The sequence below is a fragment of the Mastigoproctus giganteus genome, chromosome 1, assembly GCF_048544385.1.
Source record: "Mastigoproctus giganteus isolate SK-2022 chromosome 1, ASM4854438v1, whole genome shotgun sequence".
NCBI classification, from domain to species: domain Eukaryota; kingdom Metazoa; phylum Arthropoda; class Arachnida; order Uropygi; family Thelyphonidae; genus Mastigoproctus; species Mastigoproctus giganteus.
In genome coordinates this window covers 6,240,410-6,260,697 of record NC_143575.1, presented here as the reverse complement: position 1 = coordinate 6,260,697, position 20,288 = coordinate 6,240,410, and the positions used below count along the sequence as shown (strand labels likewise).

General features: G+C 38.7%; 1 protein-coding gene across 1 annotated transcript in view; it reads right to left on the bottom strand.

Moving 5' to 3' along the window:
* The window catches only part of LOC150090513 (protein C-mannosyl-transferase DPY19L1), a 272,499-nt gene that overhangs the window by 131,312 nt on the left and 120,899 nt on the right, over window positions 1-20,288 (bottom strand). The window contains exon 9 of the mRNA XM_090378261.1: window positions 15,206-15,278. Within this exon, the coding sequence (XP_090234387.1) occupies window positions 15,206-15,278 (73 nt within the window). The remainder of the gene's footprint in view (window positions 1-15,205; window positions 15,279-20,288) is intronic.

Below are 20,288 nucleotides of genomic sequence, written 5' to 3'. Positions count from 1 at the left end.
GCAACTAAGGCCACATTGCTCCGTGTATACTGTCTGTAAACTGCACATGTTCTATGGCCGATTTTCTGTTTGCTGGATGAAAAACCAGAGTTTCCGGGAGAAAAAAAACATCCTACCCTCGCCTGAGACTACTCGGCCATGATGTGAAAAAGGCCTATAAAAATTCCTTATGTCATTGAGGGGACTCGAACTCATGTCTTTTCCACCCGGTGTGGGGAGGACGGCAAATCTACCAACTGTGCTACCCACAAGGGCCATGCTACAGCAATTTGTATTGAATCTCCTCACACTAAAACTGTTATTTTTTTTCAATTCAAATAAAATCGTTTTACATTTGTTTCTGAAATACACCAATGATGTTCTTAAATTAAATGGTGGGTTTTCCTCCCTCATTAGAAAGAACCTTCCTAGTGGGGGGGGGGAAGGGTGTTGATTAGGCAAAATTTAAACAGTAATACGAGTATTTAGTAGAATTTTAACATCAAAATTTTTAACAAAAATTTTAGCCCAAATAAGACAAAATGACAAACAGTTTAAACTTAAAAATAAACAAAATATAAACTCCAGTGGCTTTTAACTAAAACACCCTATATATAAAAATTAAACATAGGATATATATTAATCAATGATGTACACAAGTAATACTACATTCAACCCAACCATACTGTCAACCCATATATGATATTAGATATAATAACTTCTAATAATAGGTTCTAATAACTTGCATGTGTGGGACCCAAAATAAATAAAATATATAAATAAAAAAATTGAAATAATACTATATTAAACAGTCAAGCATTAGAACCCTCCACACTTTTCGAATTATGTACTAATTTATAAATGTGCACACTTGTAGTATTAGTAGTGGTGGCAAAAGTTTCAAGAAAACAAGCTAACACCAGTTTAAAAAAAAAAAAAAAAAAAACGTACATCCCCTGACTATCCCGTCCAATAGTTTGTCCAGTTCTTGAACTTATTCAAACTATGCACTTCTACAACAACAGAAGAAAGTTTGTTCCAACACTCAAACACCCACTGGCTGAAAGCAAACTTGCACCATCCACTCTGCAGCTAATCATCCCCAATCGAACTTGTGTCCCCCATGGGCACAGTCTGAGCAAGAATTGCATCAGCATTGAGCCTGCTCAATCCATTCAAAGATTTAAAAACACCTCAATCAGATCATCACCTTGCACATGCCCAGTCCTCAGATGCAGTAACCTACAGAACTGAAGCACTGCTTCGTTCTGTAGGTTACTGCATCCCTTTAATTCCCTTTGTGGGGGAATTAAAGAACACCCTTTAATTCCCCCACCAATCTCATTGCTCTAACTCTGCACCTGCTCCAGCAGATCTATGTCCTTCCTAAAATGAGATTTCAAGAGCTATATGCAGTACTCAAGATGTACCCTGAACATTGCTTTATACAATAGGATAACCACCTCCGTAACCCTGTTAGCAAAATTCTAGCTTAATTATCCTCAGTTCTCTTTTAATTTTTCCATTACCCTGGGTGTTGTATCACACAGTTGATACGTTACTCTGGGGTTACTGCTTCCCATATGCAGTATCTTACATTTCTCAACGTTAAATTTCAGCTGCCATTTCAACCCATTACCCAATTTTCCTAGTTCTTGTTGCAGTAGCTCACTAGCCACCCTGTCAACTTTGTATTATCTACAAACTTCGACATTAAGCCTGATTTATCTTCATCAATATCATTAATAAATATAGAAAACAATGATGGACCCAGTGCCAAACCCTGGGGGATTCCTCTAATAATATGTTCACGAAGAGCAGTGTCCACTGATAACTCTGTCTTCTCCCACTCAACTATTCGTTTAACCATAGCAGTAACTTGCCCTTAAAGCTACACTGTTCCAATTTGTACAGCAATCTATTATGTGCAACAGCATCAAAAGCTTTCCTGAAATCCATGTATATGATATAAAAATTATTTTTTGCATCCAGTTCCTCTGTCACTGCATCATAGTACCCAATCAAATTGGTCAGACAAGATCTCCCCTTAAACTCATGCTGTGACTGAAGTATAACTGCACTCCTGTCTAGATGGTCCTTCATCTCCTTGAACCAGTGATTTCATTATTTTCCCTGGAACAAAAGTTATACTAATAGGTGTGTTAGTGAGAGAGTTATACAAAACAAAAGTTATACTAATAGGGGTGTTACTAATAGAGAGATCAAAGGGAGAGATCTCTCTTTGTTCACAAAGAGAGAGATCTCTCTTTGTGAACTGGGGATACATTCTTACATCTCGTCCAGAGGATTTGGAGATGTATGAATCTATGGATTTCCTGTGAATCTAAAGATGCTCTGATATATCACAGTAGTGACTATTACTATTAGCATAAAAAAAAAAAAATACAAAAGACATAATAAATCAAAGCTTTTGTAGCATCAGTCATAAAAAAAAATAATATATGTAATTTATGTAACTATCATTCATACAGAATATGGTAGAATATCTCAGAACTATATTCAACATTTTACTTATTTGCTTGATTTCATATGCCACCAAAAAAAAAAAAAAAAAAAAAAAAAAAAATGCATTTTCCATGCTATATCAGGCTGTGGCATAATATAGTAGCTACCTTAAAACTTAATCAACTCCTTTGGCCATGGGATGGCTGTTTTGGAGTATAAAAAGTTTTAAATATTTATCTAATGACTCTTCACACTTCTATAAGAAGAGACAGAAGATCATTTCAATGGCTAATTACTTTTCTCTAAATGAAAATTCTTTCATACATAGTCTGAAATTACCCTTTCTTAATTCAAATCTATCATATTTCTTGTGTACCTTGCCTAAGAAAGAGAAAAAAAATTATTCATAGAATTTAGGTTTTTTTTTTTTTTTTTTTTTTTTTTTTATGTAAACCCCAAACACGAAAGGTATTAGAACCTATAGTACTTAGTACCGTGCTTGGGTTGGAGGTTGAGAAGATGAAAGAAGATATTTGTTGACATTGGACTTGAATTTCTGTAGACTGTAATTTTCAGGAAATACATATGAAGGAAGGTTGTTCCAGAAAATGGCAGTTGAATGAATAAACGAGGAAGATGAAAAGTTGGTTCTGTGAGTTTGGAGTTGGACAGTAAATGGATGTTGGCTGGTGGCACCATGTGCTCGGACTGTTTTGAAAGAGAGAGCGGGAATTATAGAAGCCAATTCAGAAGAACAGTGCCCATGGAAATATCTGTAGAAGAGGCATGAAGCAGAAACAGTACGTCTATAAGACAGCGAGTGGAGAGACTGTTAAAGATGAATCATTAATGAACCTAACTGCCCTCTTCTGAATGGAATCAAAAAGCCTGAGAGAGGTTTTGGGGCACCGCCCCAGATGTGGGAACAATATTCCATGGCAGGGCAGATTTGCGACTTATACAGAGTGAGCAGCTGTTTGGAAGAAAAGCAACGCTGAGAGAGAAAGAGAAAACCAAGTTTTTTAGATGCAGAGGAAGCAATATTTGTAATGTGCTTGTGCCAAGAGAGATTAGAAGTCGGGGTAATCCCCAAAAGAGATATCATTTTTGCCTAGAAATCAGAGTGTCACTAAAGATAAGCATAGGAGCAGAAGAATCCTTTTTTGCGAGATATAAGACAAGACTGAGTTTTAGAAGGGTTGAAATCAACTAATATCCTGGAAAAGGCCTCTGAGGTTGGGCAATAAATAATATCTTAGCAATAAATAAACTCATACACCAACCATAAGAATAAGTATTTTACTGTAACTGAAAATTTTTACAAATTAAAATAAAATAAATAAAATTACTACACTATGTATTTACAAAAACTAATATTATAATAAATTAAATTATGTACATTGTGAAAACATTACAACTGTAATAAAATCGTTGCAATAAAATACACTAAAATAAACCGGATTAAAAGCGATAAAAACCTGGAGCTCTCAGAAGCATCGGCTTCCTTCCTCAGCAGTAACAAAACTTCCTGCAACACTTCCTTATATAACAGGCTCACGGTACTTATACACGTGGTTCAGTCGGCGCATGGTCTGAACTGGAAGCGGAAACAGCTCGGGAGCGTGTCAAACAAAACCATTCATCCGTACTTAGGACAATGGTTTCAAACAGAGGATGCATACGCATACCTCTGTCCCTATTCATGATATTGTTGTCGGATGAACAGATTCGTAAGCTCTTGAGCCATTTACGGTCCCAGAACCCACGCGCTCAATCCACAATAACCGCATCCTCTGGGGAGATTTGATGCTGCCTCTCCCAAAAATGCTCGGCCACAGCAGACTTGTTGTAATCAGCAGTTTTTATAGCATTTGCATGCTCCTCCAGATGATCCTTGAGCCATCGTTTTGTCTCGCCCACATAACAATCCCCACAATCCAGGCATTTTATCCTGTATAACACTCTACTACTCAGATCCTTTACTTTTGGGTCTTTTACTTGGGACACAACTGTGTGCAACCTCTGCCCGGGAAGCTGCACACAGCATGTTTTATAACCACGGAAAATTCTCACTAGATGCTCAGTAATGCCCGGATAGTAAGGAATGTATGCAGTAGCCACAGGAACAAACGGTTCCTGACAGTTGGACTCTGTTCCTCTACTAAATTTGTCTATGATCCTCTGGGGGTATCCGCATTTTCTAAGGTCTGCTGTGACTCATCTAAGTTCACATTCTTTGTCCTCAGAGGTAGTACAGTGTGACCCTGCTCTATTTAGTAGAGCTTTTACCACACCATTCTTGTGTTGTCCAGCTTGTGCTGAACTATAATGGGTGTACTGGACTCTGCACATAGGTTTTTTATACACTGAAGTTTTAAGCCTAGGGCCTATCCTAGAGACCAGTACATCCAAGAATGGAAGGGTACTTCCTGTCTTCACCTCTGAGGTAAATTGTATAAATTGGGAGAAGCTATTAAACCAATGGAGTGCATCATCCTCTCCCCCCCTTCTGGACCATGGTAAAGGTATCATCAACGTACCTCTTCCATTTCTTTATGGAAATTAGCACCATCGTGGCCAATTTGGCCATGGAGGAGTTAGAGGCCAGGGTTTTTGTTGGATGTCAGTTTCCCATAAAGAAATGGAAGAGGAATGGAATGTACGCCTTATACAAGAGGATATCACCTCCTTTATCCCTGCTAGAAAAATTCCTGTATATCATTGACAAAATACCAAGAGCTACACTTGCAGACCATCTGCACTGCTCAGAAAACTTCATATCTGCCTGCACAATTACCCCTAGGTCCTTTTCATTCTCTACAACTGTCAGTGTAGTACCACAGAGTTGATACGTTACTCTGGGGTTACTGCTTCCCATATATAGTACTTTACATTTGTCAATGTTAAACTTCATTTGCCACTTCTCAGCTCATCTGCTCAACTTTTGCAGATCCTGTTGCAGCAGCATACTGTAATTAGTGTCCTTAACAACCCTGCCAACTTTCGTATCATCTCGAAACTTGGACATTAAGTTTGATATACCATCATCAATATCATTTATAAATACAGAAAACAACAATGGACCCAACACTGAACCCTGAGGGACTCCACTAATAACTTTAGTCCACAAATGGCAGTGATTACCATTTGTGAGTTACTGAGTGGTAATCCGTTGATTACCACTCAGTAATCAATGTCTTCTCCCAATCAACTATCCCTTTATCCATAGCAGCAATTTGCCTCCAATGTCACACTGCTCCAACTTGTGCAGCAGTCTTCCATGTGCAACAGTATCAAAAGCCTTTCTAAGATCCAAATATATGATATCAAAGTTATTCCCTGCATTCAGTTCCTTTGTGATCACATCATAGTATCTAATCAAATTTGTCACACAAGACGTCCCCTTAACAAAACCACGCTGTGTCCGAACTATAACTGAAGTCTTGTCTAGATGATCCTGCAGTGCTTCTTTAACCAGTGCCTCCATTAATTGCCCTGGAAGAGAAGATAAACTAACAGGTCTATAATTACCTGTGTTTCCCTTTGATCCTCCTTTGTGAATTGGGGTCACATTTGCACATCTCCAGTCCATGGGTACCTCCCCAGAGTCCAAGGAAGCTCTCATAATTATGGCTAAGGGTTTGCTTACTTCCTTTGCTGCCTCCTTTAATATAACTGGATAGATCCCACCCAATCCGGGTGCCTTTTTTATGTTTATCTTCAACAATTTCTCCTCCACTTTCCTCTCAATTATTACAAAATTATTTAGCTCACTGCAACAGTTTAATTCAACTCTGGCATTCCCCTCTCTGAATAACTCCTCATGTGTGAATGTAGATGCAAAATACTCATTTAGTTTGTTAGCCATCTGAGCAGGATTATGAACGGTTGAACCATCGATATCAAGTGGACCAATCTGATTCATCCCTTTCCTTCTAGAGTTTACATAGGTAAAGAACTCTTAGCTGTTTTTCTTTGCATCTTTTGCTAAAGATTTCTCATAATCTGCCTTTGCCTTCCTAATCTCCTTTGTTACTTTGTTACAGACCAGCTTATGTGTATCATAGGCTTCCATTTCACCCATTAATTTAGGCCTAAACCTTGCACAATATTTCTTAGTTGGTATGTAAAGCCTAGTAGCTTCCAAGATCAATTCTCTGAATGCCTACCATTTTGAATTTGCTGTTGGTAACATCATCGATTGCTCCCACTGTATAGAATTTGAATACTGTCTCAGACCACCGTAGCCACCTTTACGAAAGCAAAAACCCTTCCCCTTTATCCCTGATGGTAGGTACCTCTTTGAGTAAATCCCACTTCAACACACTGTGATCACTGCCACTTAGTGGTTCCTTTATCTGCAGATTCTTAATGCATGAAGAATCATTAGTGATAATCAGATCAAGAGTATTACTCCCTCTAGTTGCCTCCAGAACAAGCTGCCGTAGAAAACAATCATCCAATAAATCCACAAAAGCCTTGCTAGTAACCAACCCACAAATTCAAGTCAATATCCGGGAAATTTAAATCCCCCATTATAAGACTCTCTGATTTATTGGCCCACTCTATTTCCCTGTACAGTTTTTTATTATACTCATCAGTCATTAGGCCTATAACACACTCCTACTCTCAATTTTGATCTCCCAGTGCTTATGTCACACCAAACTGACTTGACACTGCACTGTCCAGCAATGTCAACTGGCTGCATTTCCTTGGATTTTATGTGTTTCTTAACTAATAGCATAACCCCTCCTCCCTTCCTATCCTTTCTGTACACATTGTACTCCCCAAATTCCAGTTCTGCATTCCTTATATCTGTGTGACACCACGTCTCTGATATCCCAACAATATCTGCCTTTGATGTTTTGACCAACACCTCAAATCCATCAAATTTATTTACCAAGCTCCTAGCATTGGTGTATACGCAAGTATACATACACCTGTTCCTATTCTTAGCTACCCTAACACAACCCAAGTGTTTACTTGTACCACAATGACTCCCAGCAGTCTCTGAAATACCCTGTTTTTCAGGTTTCTGCTCATTCCAATAGAAGCAGTGCAAGAATCACTTTCACCTCTGTCAGCGACTACTGTTAATCTATTAGTGCGTGTATCCCCCCCCAAGCTAGCAGTTTTCCGACCCACCTAACACTGCCTTGAAAAAAATCAGCAAATATTCTTGTACCCTTTCTATTTAAGTATATGCCATCCCTGTAGAAGCAGTCTCTCCTGTTAACAAGCACAGATCAGGCTGAAAAAAGTCTACCCCTTGAGCCTTGCACAATCAAATAGCTTAGTTACATAGCGAAAATTTCAACTTTCGAGGTCTTGGAATAAATTACCAAAAAAAAACCAATGTGTTACTGGGTTCACTTGCTATAGTTTCACAATACCTCCATTTATTCCTAAGGGATGTAAAATATGTTTCCACAATGTTTTTAAGTTTGCACCGGCTGGCAAAATCTTACGTAAAGTCGAATTTCCGTAAGTAGAGTTTTATGCAAGCCAGGGAGTGCCTGTAACTGTTACTACAAATACAGGCACTCCCCCGATTTACATAAGTTTTTGCAGGGGTGTAAACTTTAAAAATCGTGGAAAAGTATTTTGCATCCCACAGGAATAAATGGAAGTATTGTGAAAACATTGCAATGTGAACCCAATAACACAGTTTTTTTTTTCTTTTGTAATTCGTTCCAAGAACTCCGAAGTTGAAATTTTTGCTATATAACTAAGGTATTTAACGGTTATTTTAATGGAGTACTACTCAATCGTTGTTATCATATGTTCTGTTGTAAGATTCGATTTTGAATGCCTTTGATGATATTTTTCTAAAGAAAATTTCTGGATGTTGTTGTTATGTTGTTATTTGGTTTTTAGGAGCATTAGCAACTAAGGCCATATTGCTCCGGAATATGCGGTAGTCATTCCCTGACCTTTCCGCATCCTCCGTATTTGGTGGTGATAGGCTCGAACCTCGGTCTAATCAAGAAGCGTGTGCTACGCACCGCTGCTCCTTCCCACCTGGCTACAGAAGCGCCTAAAAATTTCTGGAGATCACTGCCATAAAACAATAAAAACAATTTGAACTTTCCGGTTTATTGGGCTTTTCTGTTAGTGCAACCTATTATAAACGGGTAGTAAACTCAATCTTATTGCATTTACGATAATCTCGATAATTGGTATTGTGTGAGTTTTTATGTTATTATGGTGAAATATGTTCACCTTCACTGAAATCTTCAATCATACAAAAAACAAATTTTCAGAATCTTCTCTTAATTCCCATTTACTTATTACAATGATGAAGGGAAAGTAACCAACGGAAAGTGCAAGTGGTGGCAGTGCTAGGATACGAAACAAAATTGATTTAGAAATGAAGATGGAAATGATCAAGAAGTACGAAGCAGGACAAAGTTTGTCATCTACGGGACGTAGGTCTCACTGCTTCAGCAGTGAATACTATTTTAAAGGACAGTGTGCGTATAAAAGAACATGTTAAAGGATCAACGCATTTAAGATCAACAGTGATCACAAAACAGCGTCAGGTGCTATATAGAAGATGGAAAAGCTATTAATAATATGAATGGAAAATCAGTTTCAGAAGCGAGTGCCTCTGAGTCTAATGGCCATTCAAGCAAAAGCAAAAATTATTCATGAAGATATGGCAAACCCAAAGTCAAGTTCGTGACAATCCACGGGTGGTTTAATAGGTTCAAGCATTGCACTGGTTTCCATAACATTAAAATATGCAGTGAAGTCACCAAGATTCTGCAACAGCAGAGACATTTTGTGATGTGTTGGAAAAAATCCCTTCTAAATTTCCACAGCCCTCAACCTCTGGAGCACCGTATTTATCAGCTGGACATTGATTCTGGCAACAATGCTTGAAAGGTAAAATGCTGATTAGCATTAGCATTAGCATTAGTAGAGGCATACGATGCAAGAAAGCAAGCTTATTCAGCATCAGCCCAAAAAAAAAAAAAAAAAAAAACCCTCTCCCATTTCACCCCTCCGTTCGTTCGAAATACCTGTCCAGTTGAGCTTTAAATTTGTTTAGGCTATCAACTTCAACAACAAGTGATGGAAGTCGGTTCCACCAACCAACCACCCGCTGGCCAAAGGCAAATTTCCGCACATCTATCCGACATCCGTCCTTCCTCAATTTGAATTTATGCCCTCTGAGGTGATTATTCTGAGAAAGATGAAGAATCCCATTGGCATTGAGCATGCTCAAACCATTCAAGGCCTTATACACCTCTATCAGATCACCTCGCCGGTGCCTAGTCTCCAGACTCTGTAATTTGCAAAACTTAAGCCTTTCTTCGTAAGAGCAACCCTTTGTTCCATTTACTAATCTTGTTGCCCTTCTCTGTACCCGTTCCAGCAGCTCTACATCCTTCTTGAAATGAGGCCTCCAGACCTGTATACAGTACTCAAGATGTGGCCTAACCATTGCCTTATACAAGGGAATAATCACCTCCTTATCCCTGCTAGAAAAATTCCTGTATATCATTGACAAGACACCATGAGCTACTCTTGCAGCTCGTCTGCACTGCTCAGAGAACTTCATATCTCCCTGCACAATTACCCCCAGGTCCTTTTCATTCTCCACCACTGTCAGTGTGGTACCGCAGAGTTGATACGTTGCTCTGGGGTTACTGTTTCCCATATGCAGTACTTTACATTTGTCAATGTTAAACTTCATTTGCCACCTCTCAGCCCATCTGTTCAACCTTTCCAGATCCTGTTGCAGCAGCATAGCGTCAGTAGTGTCCTTGACGACCCTGCCAACCTTTGTATCATCTGCAAACTTCGACATTAAACTTGATATCCCATCATCAATATCATTCATAAACACCGAAAACAACAACGGACCCAACACTGAACCTTGAGGAACTCCACTAATAACATTAGTCCACGTTGAGCAGTGTCCATTGATTACCACTCTCTGTCTTCTGCCACTCAACCATCCCCTTATCCATAGCAGCAATTTGCCTCCAATGCCACACTGCTCCAATTTGTGCAGCAGTCTTCCATGTGCAACAGTATCAAAAGCCTTTCTAAGATCCAAATATATAATATCAAAGTTATTCCCTGCATCCAGTTCTTTTGTGACTACATCATAGTATCCAATCAAATTGGTCAGGCAAGACCTGCCCTTAACAAAACCATGCTGCGTCTGAGCTATAACTGAATTCTTGTCTAGATGATCCTGCAGTGCTTCTTTAACCAGTGCCTCCATTAATTTACCTGGAACAGAAGTTAAACTAACAGGTCTATAATTACTTGTGTCAGCCTTTGATCCTCCTTTGTGAATTGGGGTTACATTTGCACATCTCCAGTCTATGGGTACCTCCCCTGAGTCCAAAGAAGCTCTCATAATTATGGCTAGGGGTTTGCATACTTCCTTTGCTGCCTCCTTTAATATAACTGGATAGATCCCATCCACCCCAGGTGCCTTTTTTATGTTTATCTTCAACAATCTCTCCTCCACTTTCCTCTCAGTTATTACAAAATCATCCAGCTCACTGCCAATGTTTACTTTACCTACATCATTCTCCTTCCTGAATAACTCCTCATGCGTGAATGTAGATGCAAAATACTCGTTTAGATTGTTAGCCACCTGAGCAGGATCCTCAACTGTTGAACCATCAATATCCAGCGGACCAATCTGATTCATCCCTTTCCTTCTCGAGTTCAAGTATGTAAAGAACTCTTTTCTGTTTTTCTTTGCATCCTTTGCCAAGGATTTTTCGTAGTCTGCCTTTGCCTGCCTAATCTCCTTTGTGACTTGGTTACAGACCAACTTATATCTATCATAGGCTTCCATGTCACCCATTAATTTATATGTATCCCATGCATTTTTCTTCTCTGCCACATGTCTCATTAGTTCATCTGACAACCATTTAGGCCTAAACCTTGAACAATATTTCTTAGTTGGTATGTAAAGCCTGGTAGCCTCCAAGATTAGTTCCTTGAATGCTTCCCATTTTGAGTTTGCTGTTGGTAACATCATCAGTTGGTCCCACTGTATAGAATTTAAATACTGTCTCAGACCATCATAGTCGCCTTTACGAAAACAAAAACCCTTCCCTTTACCTCTGATGGTAGTTACCTCCTTGAGTAAATCCCACTTCAACACACTGTGATCACTGCCACCTAGTGGTTCATTTATCTGCAGGTTCTTAATGCATGAAGAGTCACTACTGATAATCAGATCAAGAGTATTGCTCCCTCTTGTTGCCTCACGAACATGCTGGTGTAGAAAACAATCATCCAATAAATCCACAAAAGCCTTGCTAGTGTGCGAGTGACCAACCCACAAATTCCAGTCAATATCTGGGAAATTAAAATCCCCCATTATAAGACTCTCTGATTTACTGGCCCACTCTATTTCCCTGTACAATATCTTATTATACTCATCAGAGTCATTAGGCCTATAGCACACTCCTACTCTCAATTTTGATTTCCCTATGCTTATGTCACACCAAACTGATTCGGCACTGCCCTGTCCATCGATGTCGACTGGCTTCACTTCCTTGGACTTTATGTGTTTCTTAATTAATAGCATAACCCCTCCTCCCCTCCTGTCCTGTCTATCCTTTCTATACACATTGTATTCCCCAAATTCCAGTTCCGCATTACTTATATCTGTGTGACACCACGTCTCTGATATCCCAACAATATCTGCCTTTGATGTTTTGAGCAATACCTCAAATTCATCAAATTTATTTACCAAACTCCTAGCATTGGTGTACACGCAGGTATACATGCACCTGTTTCTATTCTTAGCTACCCTAACACAACCCATGTGTTTACTTGTAACGCAATGACTACCAGCAGTCTCTGAAATATCCTGCATCTTGTTTTTCAGACTTCTGCTCATTTCAATAGAAGCAGTGCAAGAATCACTTCCACCTCTGCCAGTGGCTACTGTTAATCTATTAGTCCTTGTATCCCCCCCAACTAGCAGTTTTCCGACCCACCTAACACTGCCTCGACAGCATCAGCAAAAATTCTTGCACCCTTTCTATTTAAGTGTATCCCATCCCTGTAGAAGCAATCTCTCCTGTTAACAAGTACAGTCCAGAAAAAAATTCTACCCCTTGAGCCTTGCACAATCCCTCCAGGGCCGAATTGATCGACAAGGCTCTCATCATATACTCCCTCCTATCGTGTCTGGGCAGAATTGCAGACACTTTCAAGTTCAACCCTAATTCACGGCTTTTTTTCAGCAGTGACCTGTACTTGCTAAGTAATTCCGCCAGTCTCCTACTCTTAATATCATTCGTGCCAACGTGTACAACTATATCACCTTTTGTGCCCTTAAAAGATGATATCCGCTCTACAATGTCATCAACCTTTGCCCCTGGCAGACATACCCTGGTCCTATTCCACCTATCCTTTTTACAAAGCATGTTCCCCGTTTCCCTGACAATAGAGTCACCAATAACTACTAGTTCCTGTGGGACCAGCGCATTCTGCCTAGGGGGCTGCTTCTGTGTTGCCTGATGACCAAGTGCAAGCTCTGGCGTTGATGTGGGCAGCTGAGAGCTTGATGGGCCCCTCAATTTATTTCCTTCGAGGGCATCCACCCTGTCCTTCAAGCTCTCATAAAGGCCCATAACAACGCTGAGTTGTCGCCTGATTTCCTTGCACTCCTTACATCGTGCACACACAAAGACATCCCCCTTGGCAGTATCATGTCCCGTACCCAACTGCTCCGCAAACATCAAGCAAACAGTGCATTTTAATAGACTGTGATTCAGAGGGCAACTGGCCCCCTCAGTTCTCCCCTGAACCACAGCACTCCCATTAGCTTGAGCCTTTTGCTTTGCTGCTCTGGTTAGAGTCATGATTCCAATGTAATTCAATAAAATTTAAAACAAAAATTAAATCCTTAAGTTATATTATATATATATATATATATATATATATGGATATATATATTGTTTTTTTTTTTTTTTTTTTTTTTCGGTATCTAGTGTTCCCTTTATACAACTTCCGTATCACGTGTACCACTATAGTTATGTATTAATTATTTGTTACGATTAAGTCGTTATATATATTTATAGAGTTAAAAATACAATTTAATTGACAATAAAGTTTATCAAGATTAATAGATTTACTGAATAATTGACAATATTATATTATGCACTATACTACACTAAGCTTATGCTATCGTGTAAAAATGGCGGGAATTCACGAACGAGTATCAAGTATGTATTAATTATTTGTTACGTTTGTACTCTAAGTCGTTATATATATATAGTTAAAAGAACAATTTAATTGCCAATGAAGTTCGACAAGATTAATAGATTTACTGATTAATTTTCACGTAACTATGGCGGCTGTCTATGAACGGTAAACTCGTGTATTTGATACCCTTTCCGATACTAAGTAATACCTACAAATCTCTATCTAAGTTACTTTAACTTTAAGTACCGTAAATAGGAATATAAAGCTACTCTAGAAATAAGTTAATATGTCAATTTAAACTAATAAAGCAGAATATAAATCAGAAAAAACTTCTCTGTTCCAGTAGCGGCAGAAAGGCACGTCCGCACAGGAAACTCTCGTGCTCAAACTCCCAAACAAATGATGTTATGCATTTCCCCTCCCTTTTTTTTGTAATTTTATAATTGAAATTTTTGTAATTGCATAGTTTTTTAATTTTACCTACGCATGAGATAAAAAAAAATTGAATAAATAATTCTATTTACATGTTCATCAAAAATTTCTTTTTTGCTTCAATCAAATTCAGTGCACAAAACTGCGAGTGCTGCATAAGCATTTAGGGAAATTCCGACTTACGTAAAAATCAACTTAAATAGAGTTCCGCAAAATGCAACTCTTACGTAAGTCGGGGAGTGTCTGTAATCATAATTTTATCAAATTAACAGGATATCCATATTCATCCAATGAACTTCATACTGACATAAGTTGCTAATCTACACAAAATAACAGAAGAAATATGATATAAGTTTGGCTAGTTCAACTTTCTTTCCATAATTTCCACTTCCACTGCAAGAATAACAAATACTGTTAATACTGTTGATCCTAGGTGAATCATATAAAGTATTATATGATTCACCTAGGATCCCACAAATTAAAATGAACTGAAAAACAGGAATGAAATAAATCCAGTTTTCAGTTTAAGTTCAGATCTCTCCCTCCCCACCACAGGATCAGCTTTTGATCTACTCCAACTAAGTTTCATTTCAGTTCACATTTCTGATTGTCTTTGTTCAATGCTCTATTCCATACACATCATAATCACTGTTACTGGCTTTATCAGTAATGAAAATGAATGATGTGCAAATGTGCAATGCACCAAAATTCATCAAATTATTTATTACACTCCTAGCATTAGTACATTAGGCATCTGTCTACCTCTCGTTATTGTAAATAACACAGCCCATAAATTGTCCATGTCTGTTAATTATTGCCGACATTTTAATTTCACTGTATTGCAATTATTTATGCTTTTGATATAATTTCTAATTACAAATTACTCTGACAATTCTAATTATTACTGTTATTCCCAACCACAGAATCATTAATTATATTCATGTTACTGTTAAAATCATATTCCAATAGTTCATATTTTTCCCCGTTACACTGGCAGTGGCTACTTCAAAAAAATTTCTTCATTATGGAAACTACACACTTAAGACGAAAAAAATTTCAGGATTCATATCAATGAATAAATATGTAAGTAGCAGTGGAAGTACAAAAAATACAAAATGAAAGGCACACTTACCTGCCAGCATAACATGAAAGCACTTGAGCAGAGACCAATAAGAACTGTATATGCAGTACTATTTCTATGGTTCCTAAAAATAAACAAACAATTTTCTGCATATGGCATGCAACATAATTCAAAATCCGAAAAACCTATAATGAAATAATAAAAATAGGACTCTCTCTGCATACAAATAATTAAGCAGAGGGAGAGTATTCTACTATAATATTTCATTTTCTGCATCATGAACTTTTAACAAATTTTGCCAGTATCTCCACCTAAACACACACACACACACCAAAATATTATGACCACCTACCTAATAGTGTGTATGTCCTCCTTGGGTATTGCATACAGGTCTGCAGGTCTCATTTTAGATAGGATGCAGAGCTGCTGGAATGTGTACAGAGAGGGCGCCTCCGTAGCCAGGTGGGAAGGAGCAGCAGTGCGTAGCACACGCTTCTTGATTAGACCGGGGTTCGAGCCCGTGACCACCAAATACGGAGGATGCGGAAAGGTCAGGGAATGACCACCGCATTTCCCGGAGCAATATGGCCTTAGTTGCTAATGCTCCTAAAAAACCAAAGAACGTTTATGTGTAGAGAGAAGGGGAACGAGATTGATGAGGTAACAAAGGGATACTCTTACCAAGAGAAGCTTCAGTGCAACTTGCAGCATCTGGAAACTAGGCACCTACAAGGTGATCTGATTGAGGTATATAAGGCCTTGAATGGTTTGAGCAAGCTCAATGCTGATGGGATTCTTCCTCTTGCTCAGATTACTCACCTGAGGGGACATAAATCCAAATTGAGGAAAGACGGTTGTAGAATAAATGTGCGGAAATTTGCCTTTAGCCAGCGGGTGGCTGATTGTTGGAGCAAACTTCCATCTATTGTAATGGAGGCCAACAACTTAAATAAGTTCAAGGTAGAACTAGACAAACATTTGGAGTGAATGGATGGGTTAAATGGGAAGGTCTTTGTTTTTTCTATTTTTTGGCTGATGCTATATAAGCTTGCTTTCTTGCATCATATGCCTCTACTAATGCTAACAAGTGAGCAGCAGTTCTGTGGGATTTGTATCTGACAAATTTGGTGGCAAAGGTAGCACCTGGAAGCCACTTTCTTGTTCAGTGAACACTCTTGAACAATATGACAAATGTAAAGTACTACATATGGGAAACAGTAACCTCAGATCAACGTATCGACTCTGTGGTACTACGCTGACAGTGGTAGAGAATGAAAAGGACCTGGGGGTCATTGTGCAGGCAGATATGAAGTCTCTGAGCAGTGCAGACGAGCTGCAAGAGTAGCTCATGGTGTCTTGTCAATGATATACAGGAATTTTTCTAGCAGGGATAGGGATGTGATTATTCCCTTGTTTTTTTTTTTTTTTTTTTTTTTTTTTTTGATTTGGTAGTTGTTGGCGCATCGGCTTCTGTGGCCATATTGCACCCTCACAAGGTTTTTGCAGTACTTTGATCCAAGCCCGAGGCGGGAATCGAACCCGCGACCTTTGGGTTGCCGGGCAGGTACTTTACCCACTCGGCTAGCCCGGTCGGCTTATTCCCTTGTATAAGGCATTGGTCAGGCCACACCTTGAGTACTGTATACAGGTCTGGAGGCCTCATTTCAAGAAGGATGTAGAGCTGTTGGAACGAGTACAGAGAAGGGCAACATGATTAGTGAATGGAACAAAGGGTTGCTCTTACAAAGAAAGGCTTAAGTTTTGCAAATTACAGAGTCTGGAGACTAGGCATCGGCGAGGTGATCTGCTAGAGGTGTATAAGGCTTTGAATGGCTTGAGCATGCTCAATGCCGATGGGATTCTTCCTCTTGCTCAGAATAATCACCTGAGAGGGCATAAATTCAAACTGAGGAAGGACGGATGTCGGATAGATGTGCGGAAATTTGCCTTTAGCCAGCGGGCAGTTGGTTTGTGGAATAGACTTCCATCACTTGTCGTTGAAGTTGATAGCCTAAACAAATTTAAGGCTCAGCTAGACAGGTATTTTGAACGAACGGAGGGGTGAAATGGGAGTAGTGGTTGTGCTTTTTTTTTTTTTTTTTTTTTTGGCTGATGCTGAATAAGCTTGCTTTCTTGCATCATATGCCTCTACTAATGCTAATATTGGCAATATGGCAGGGTACATTACCCTGCTGGAATGTACCTGTGTCATTAGGAAGATAATCACCATGAAGGGGTGTCCTGATTAGCAGACACAATGGATAGGTAGTTTATAGCATTCGGGGCATGGGCTAGAGGTATGAGGGCTCCAAGATATTCCCAGCAAAACCAAAACTCTGACATTACCTGCCTGTTCCAGTTGGACCAGGATGTAGGAGCGATTACTATCCACAGTGTATCACTGCGCCCTCCATTTACGATTCCATAGCATAGCAGGAAACATGACTCAATGGAAAAGGCAACTTTTTTCCGGTCATCAATTGCGTAATGACACTATTCAGATGCAAATAAGGTTTGCATCTGAATATTTCATCTGATCAAGTCATTTGTAATGGGTGGCCATATGCATGGAGACCTTGCTGGACACCTACCCAGAGGCTCATATGGAAGAGGATTTACAGGTAGAGAGAAAGAGCTGATTTCTAAAAAAACACGGGGGGTGGTCATGGTGTTTTGACTGGACAGTGTTTCAATTAAAATGTAATGGGGGGGGGGGGTCTATCTCACTTAATTTTTAAGTTTCAGCTATTTGTCATCTGAACTTTTTTTGTCATATATAAGCTGAAAATTTTGAATTTGATGTTTAAATTGTAATAGCTATTTTTGTTTAGATTTTATAGTTTAGCATTAGTTGAAGCATATGATGCAAGAAAGCAAGCTTATACAGCATCAGCCAAAAAAAAAAAAAAAAAACCCTTCCAATATCACCCATCCAGTCACTCCAAATATTTGGAGTGATTGGATGGGTGAAAAATAGAAAAGTTTAAGCTAGGTTGATAGCTTAAATAGGAATTTAATAATTCCTATTTAAGCTAACCTAAATAGGAATTTAAGCTATTAACTTCCACAACAACAGATGGGAAGTCTGTTCCAGCAATCAACTACCCGCTGGCTAAAGGCACATCTAATCTACAACTGTCTTTCCTCAATTTGAATCTATGTCCCCTCAGGTTCTTAATTTGTGCAAGTATACCGTCAGCATTGAGCCTGTTCAAGTCATTCAAGTCCTTATACACCTCAATCAGATCACCTTGCAGGTGCCTAGTCTCCATATGCTGTAACTTGCAGAACTTAAGCATTTCTTTGTAAGTACACACCTTTGTTCCTCTCACCAATCTTACTGCCCTTCTCTGTACTTATTTGAGGAAGGATGGTTGCAGAATAGATGTGTGGAAGTTTGCCTCAATCAGCAGGTGATTGATTGTTGAAACAAACTTCCATCTGTTGTTTGAATAAATTCATGTTAAAACTAGACAAGTTCTTAGAGCGTATGGATGGGTGAAGTGTGCAGGTTATTTTTTTTGGTTGATACTTTATAAGCTTGCTTTCTTGCATCATTTGCCACTACTCTACTAATAGAAATGCATGAAAGCTGTATGTGGTGATGCTGCTCTTTCTGAATACTATACAAAACATTCAAACAGGATTGAGAATCTACAAAAGATGATTCTACCCCCCTCCCACCACTTGGGATGACAAACAGAAGTGATGATTCCAAAAAAAAAATTGCCAAAAAATATAAGAACTTGTTATGCAGTAAAACCTATTAAAGATATATTCTCCATAACCTAAACTGTACCTAGAGCACAAGAAATCTAATTCTCAATCTAGACAGTAAACTCTTGAAGATTTATTTTTTTTAAATGCCTTGCTCTATCTTGATGAAGTGCCTCTGGATGATCAATTGCCTAAGTAAATTTTTATATTCATATCTGTTCCTTTACTTGCAATCCAGCATGCTTTTGTTACCATAATTCTAATACAACAGTTTTGGAAAGTGCCTAAAGGCTCAAAGTGCAAACAAATTCTCCAGTAGCATATAGCACCTGCAGCAAAAACATTCAGACATTTCCTATGTAGGAGGGAGTTCTATGTTTTCCCCATTCAAAGATATCTCCATCTGCACTGATTTAGGCTACACAGCTAAACTACCAAGAATAGCATACAGCGCTAAGGGATTTCCCAGAATCCTAATAATACTTCAGAGCAAACAAACAGCTACAAAGAACAGAATTCAAGAAGAGTAGTTTTTCTTTACAAGCAGAAATTTATCTAATCCTAGGGTCCCTGCTACTTTAATATAAAATCCCTCTCCAAGTTCTTTACCTTTAAGTAGAGAGCATGGAGAGGGATTTAACAAATTTCAACAGATTCAAATTTGAAATACAGCACAGTTGAAATGTTGTTGTTGTTATTTGGTTTTTAGGAGCATTAGCAACTAAGGCCATATTGCTCTGGGGATATGCAGTGGTCATTCCCCGAACTTTCCCCCGCATCCTCCGTATTTGGTGGTCACGGGCTCGAACCCGGTCTAATCAAGAAGTGTGTGCTACACACTGCTGCTCCTGCCCACCTGGCTGCGGAGGCGCCAGTTGAAACGTACTTGAAGTGACCACAAAACATTTTAGATTATACAATGTATTCCCAAGAGCACACACACGAAAAATAAAGATCTATGCATGTACTTATAAAAAACATTCAAATAAAACAATTATAATGCTTGTAAAATGAAACTAAATGGTTTTATCACTGCATTTTCTCCTTGATTTTCTGTGCGGGTAAACTGGTTTGTTTTGGTTTAGTGATATGGTTGTTCAGCCATGAAGTTTCCGAGCACTGCACATGTTCTAAACACCATTTCTTTGGAATTAAAAAAGATGCATGAGGAAAATTGGGACTTGATAATCAATCACATATATGATCTGCACACTTCCCATTATCAATCTGATTGATTGATAACTGGAATCTAATCCTAATACAAAACTAATCAAGAATCCCTTGCATTAAATTATGGTCTGCAATTTATTGTATTATATACAAAGCTGTTAACACAAGTAACTTACATGATAATTTGGCCAAGAAATTATCATACAGATCATCATCATCATCCATTTTAAATCCACTGCAGGATGAA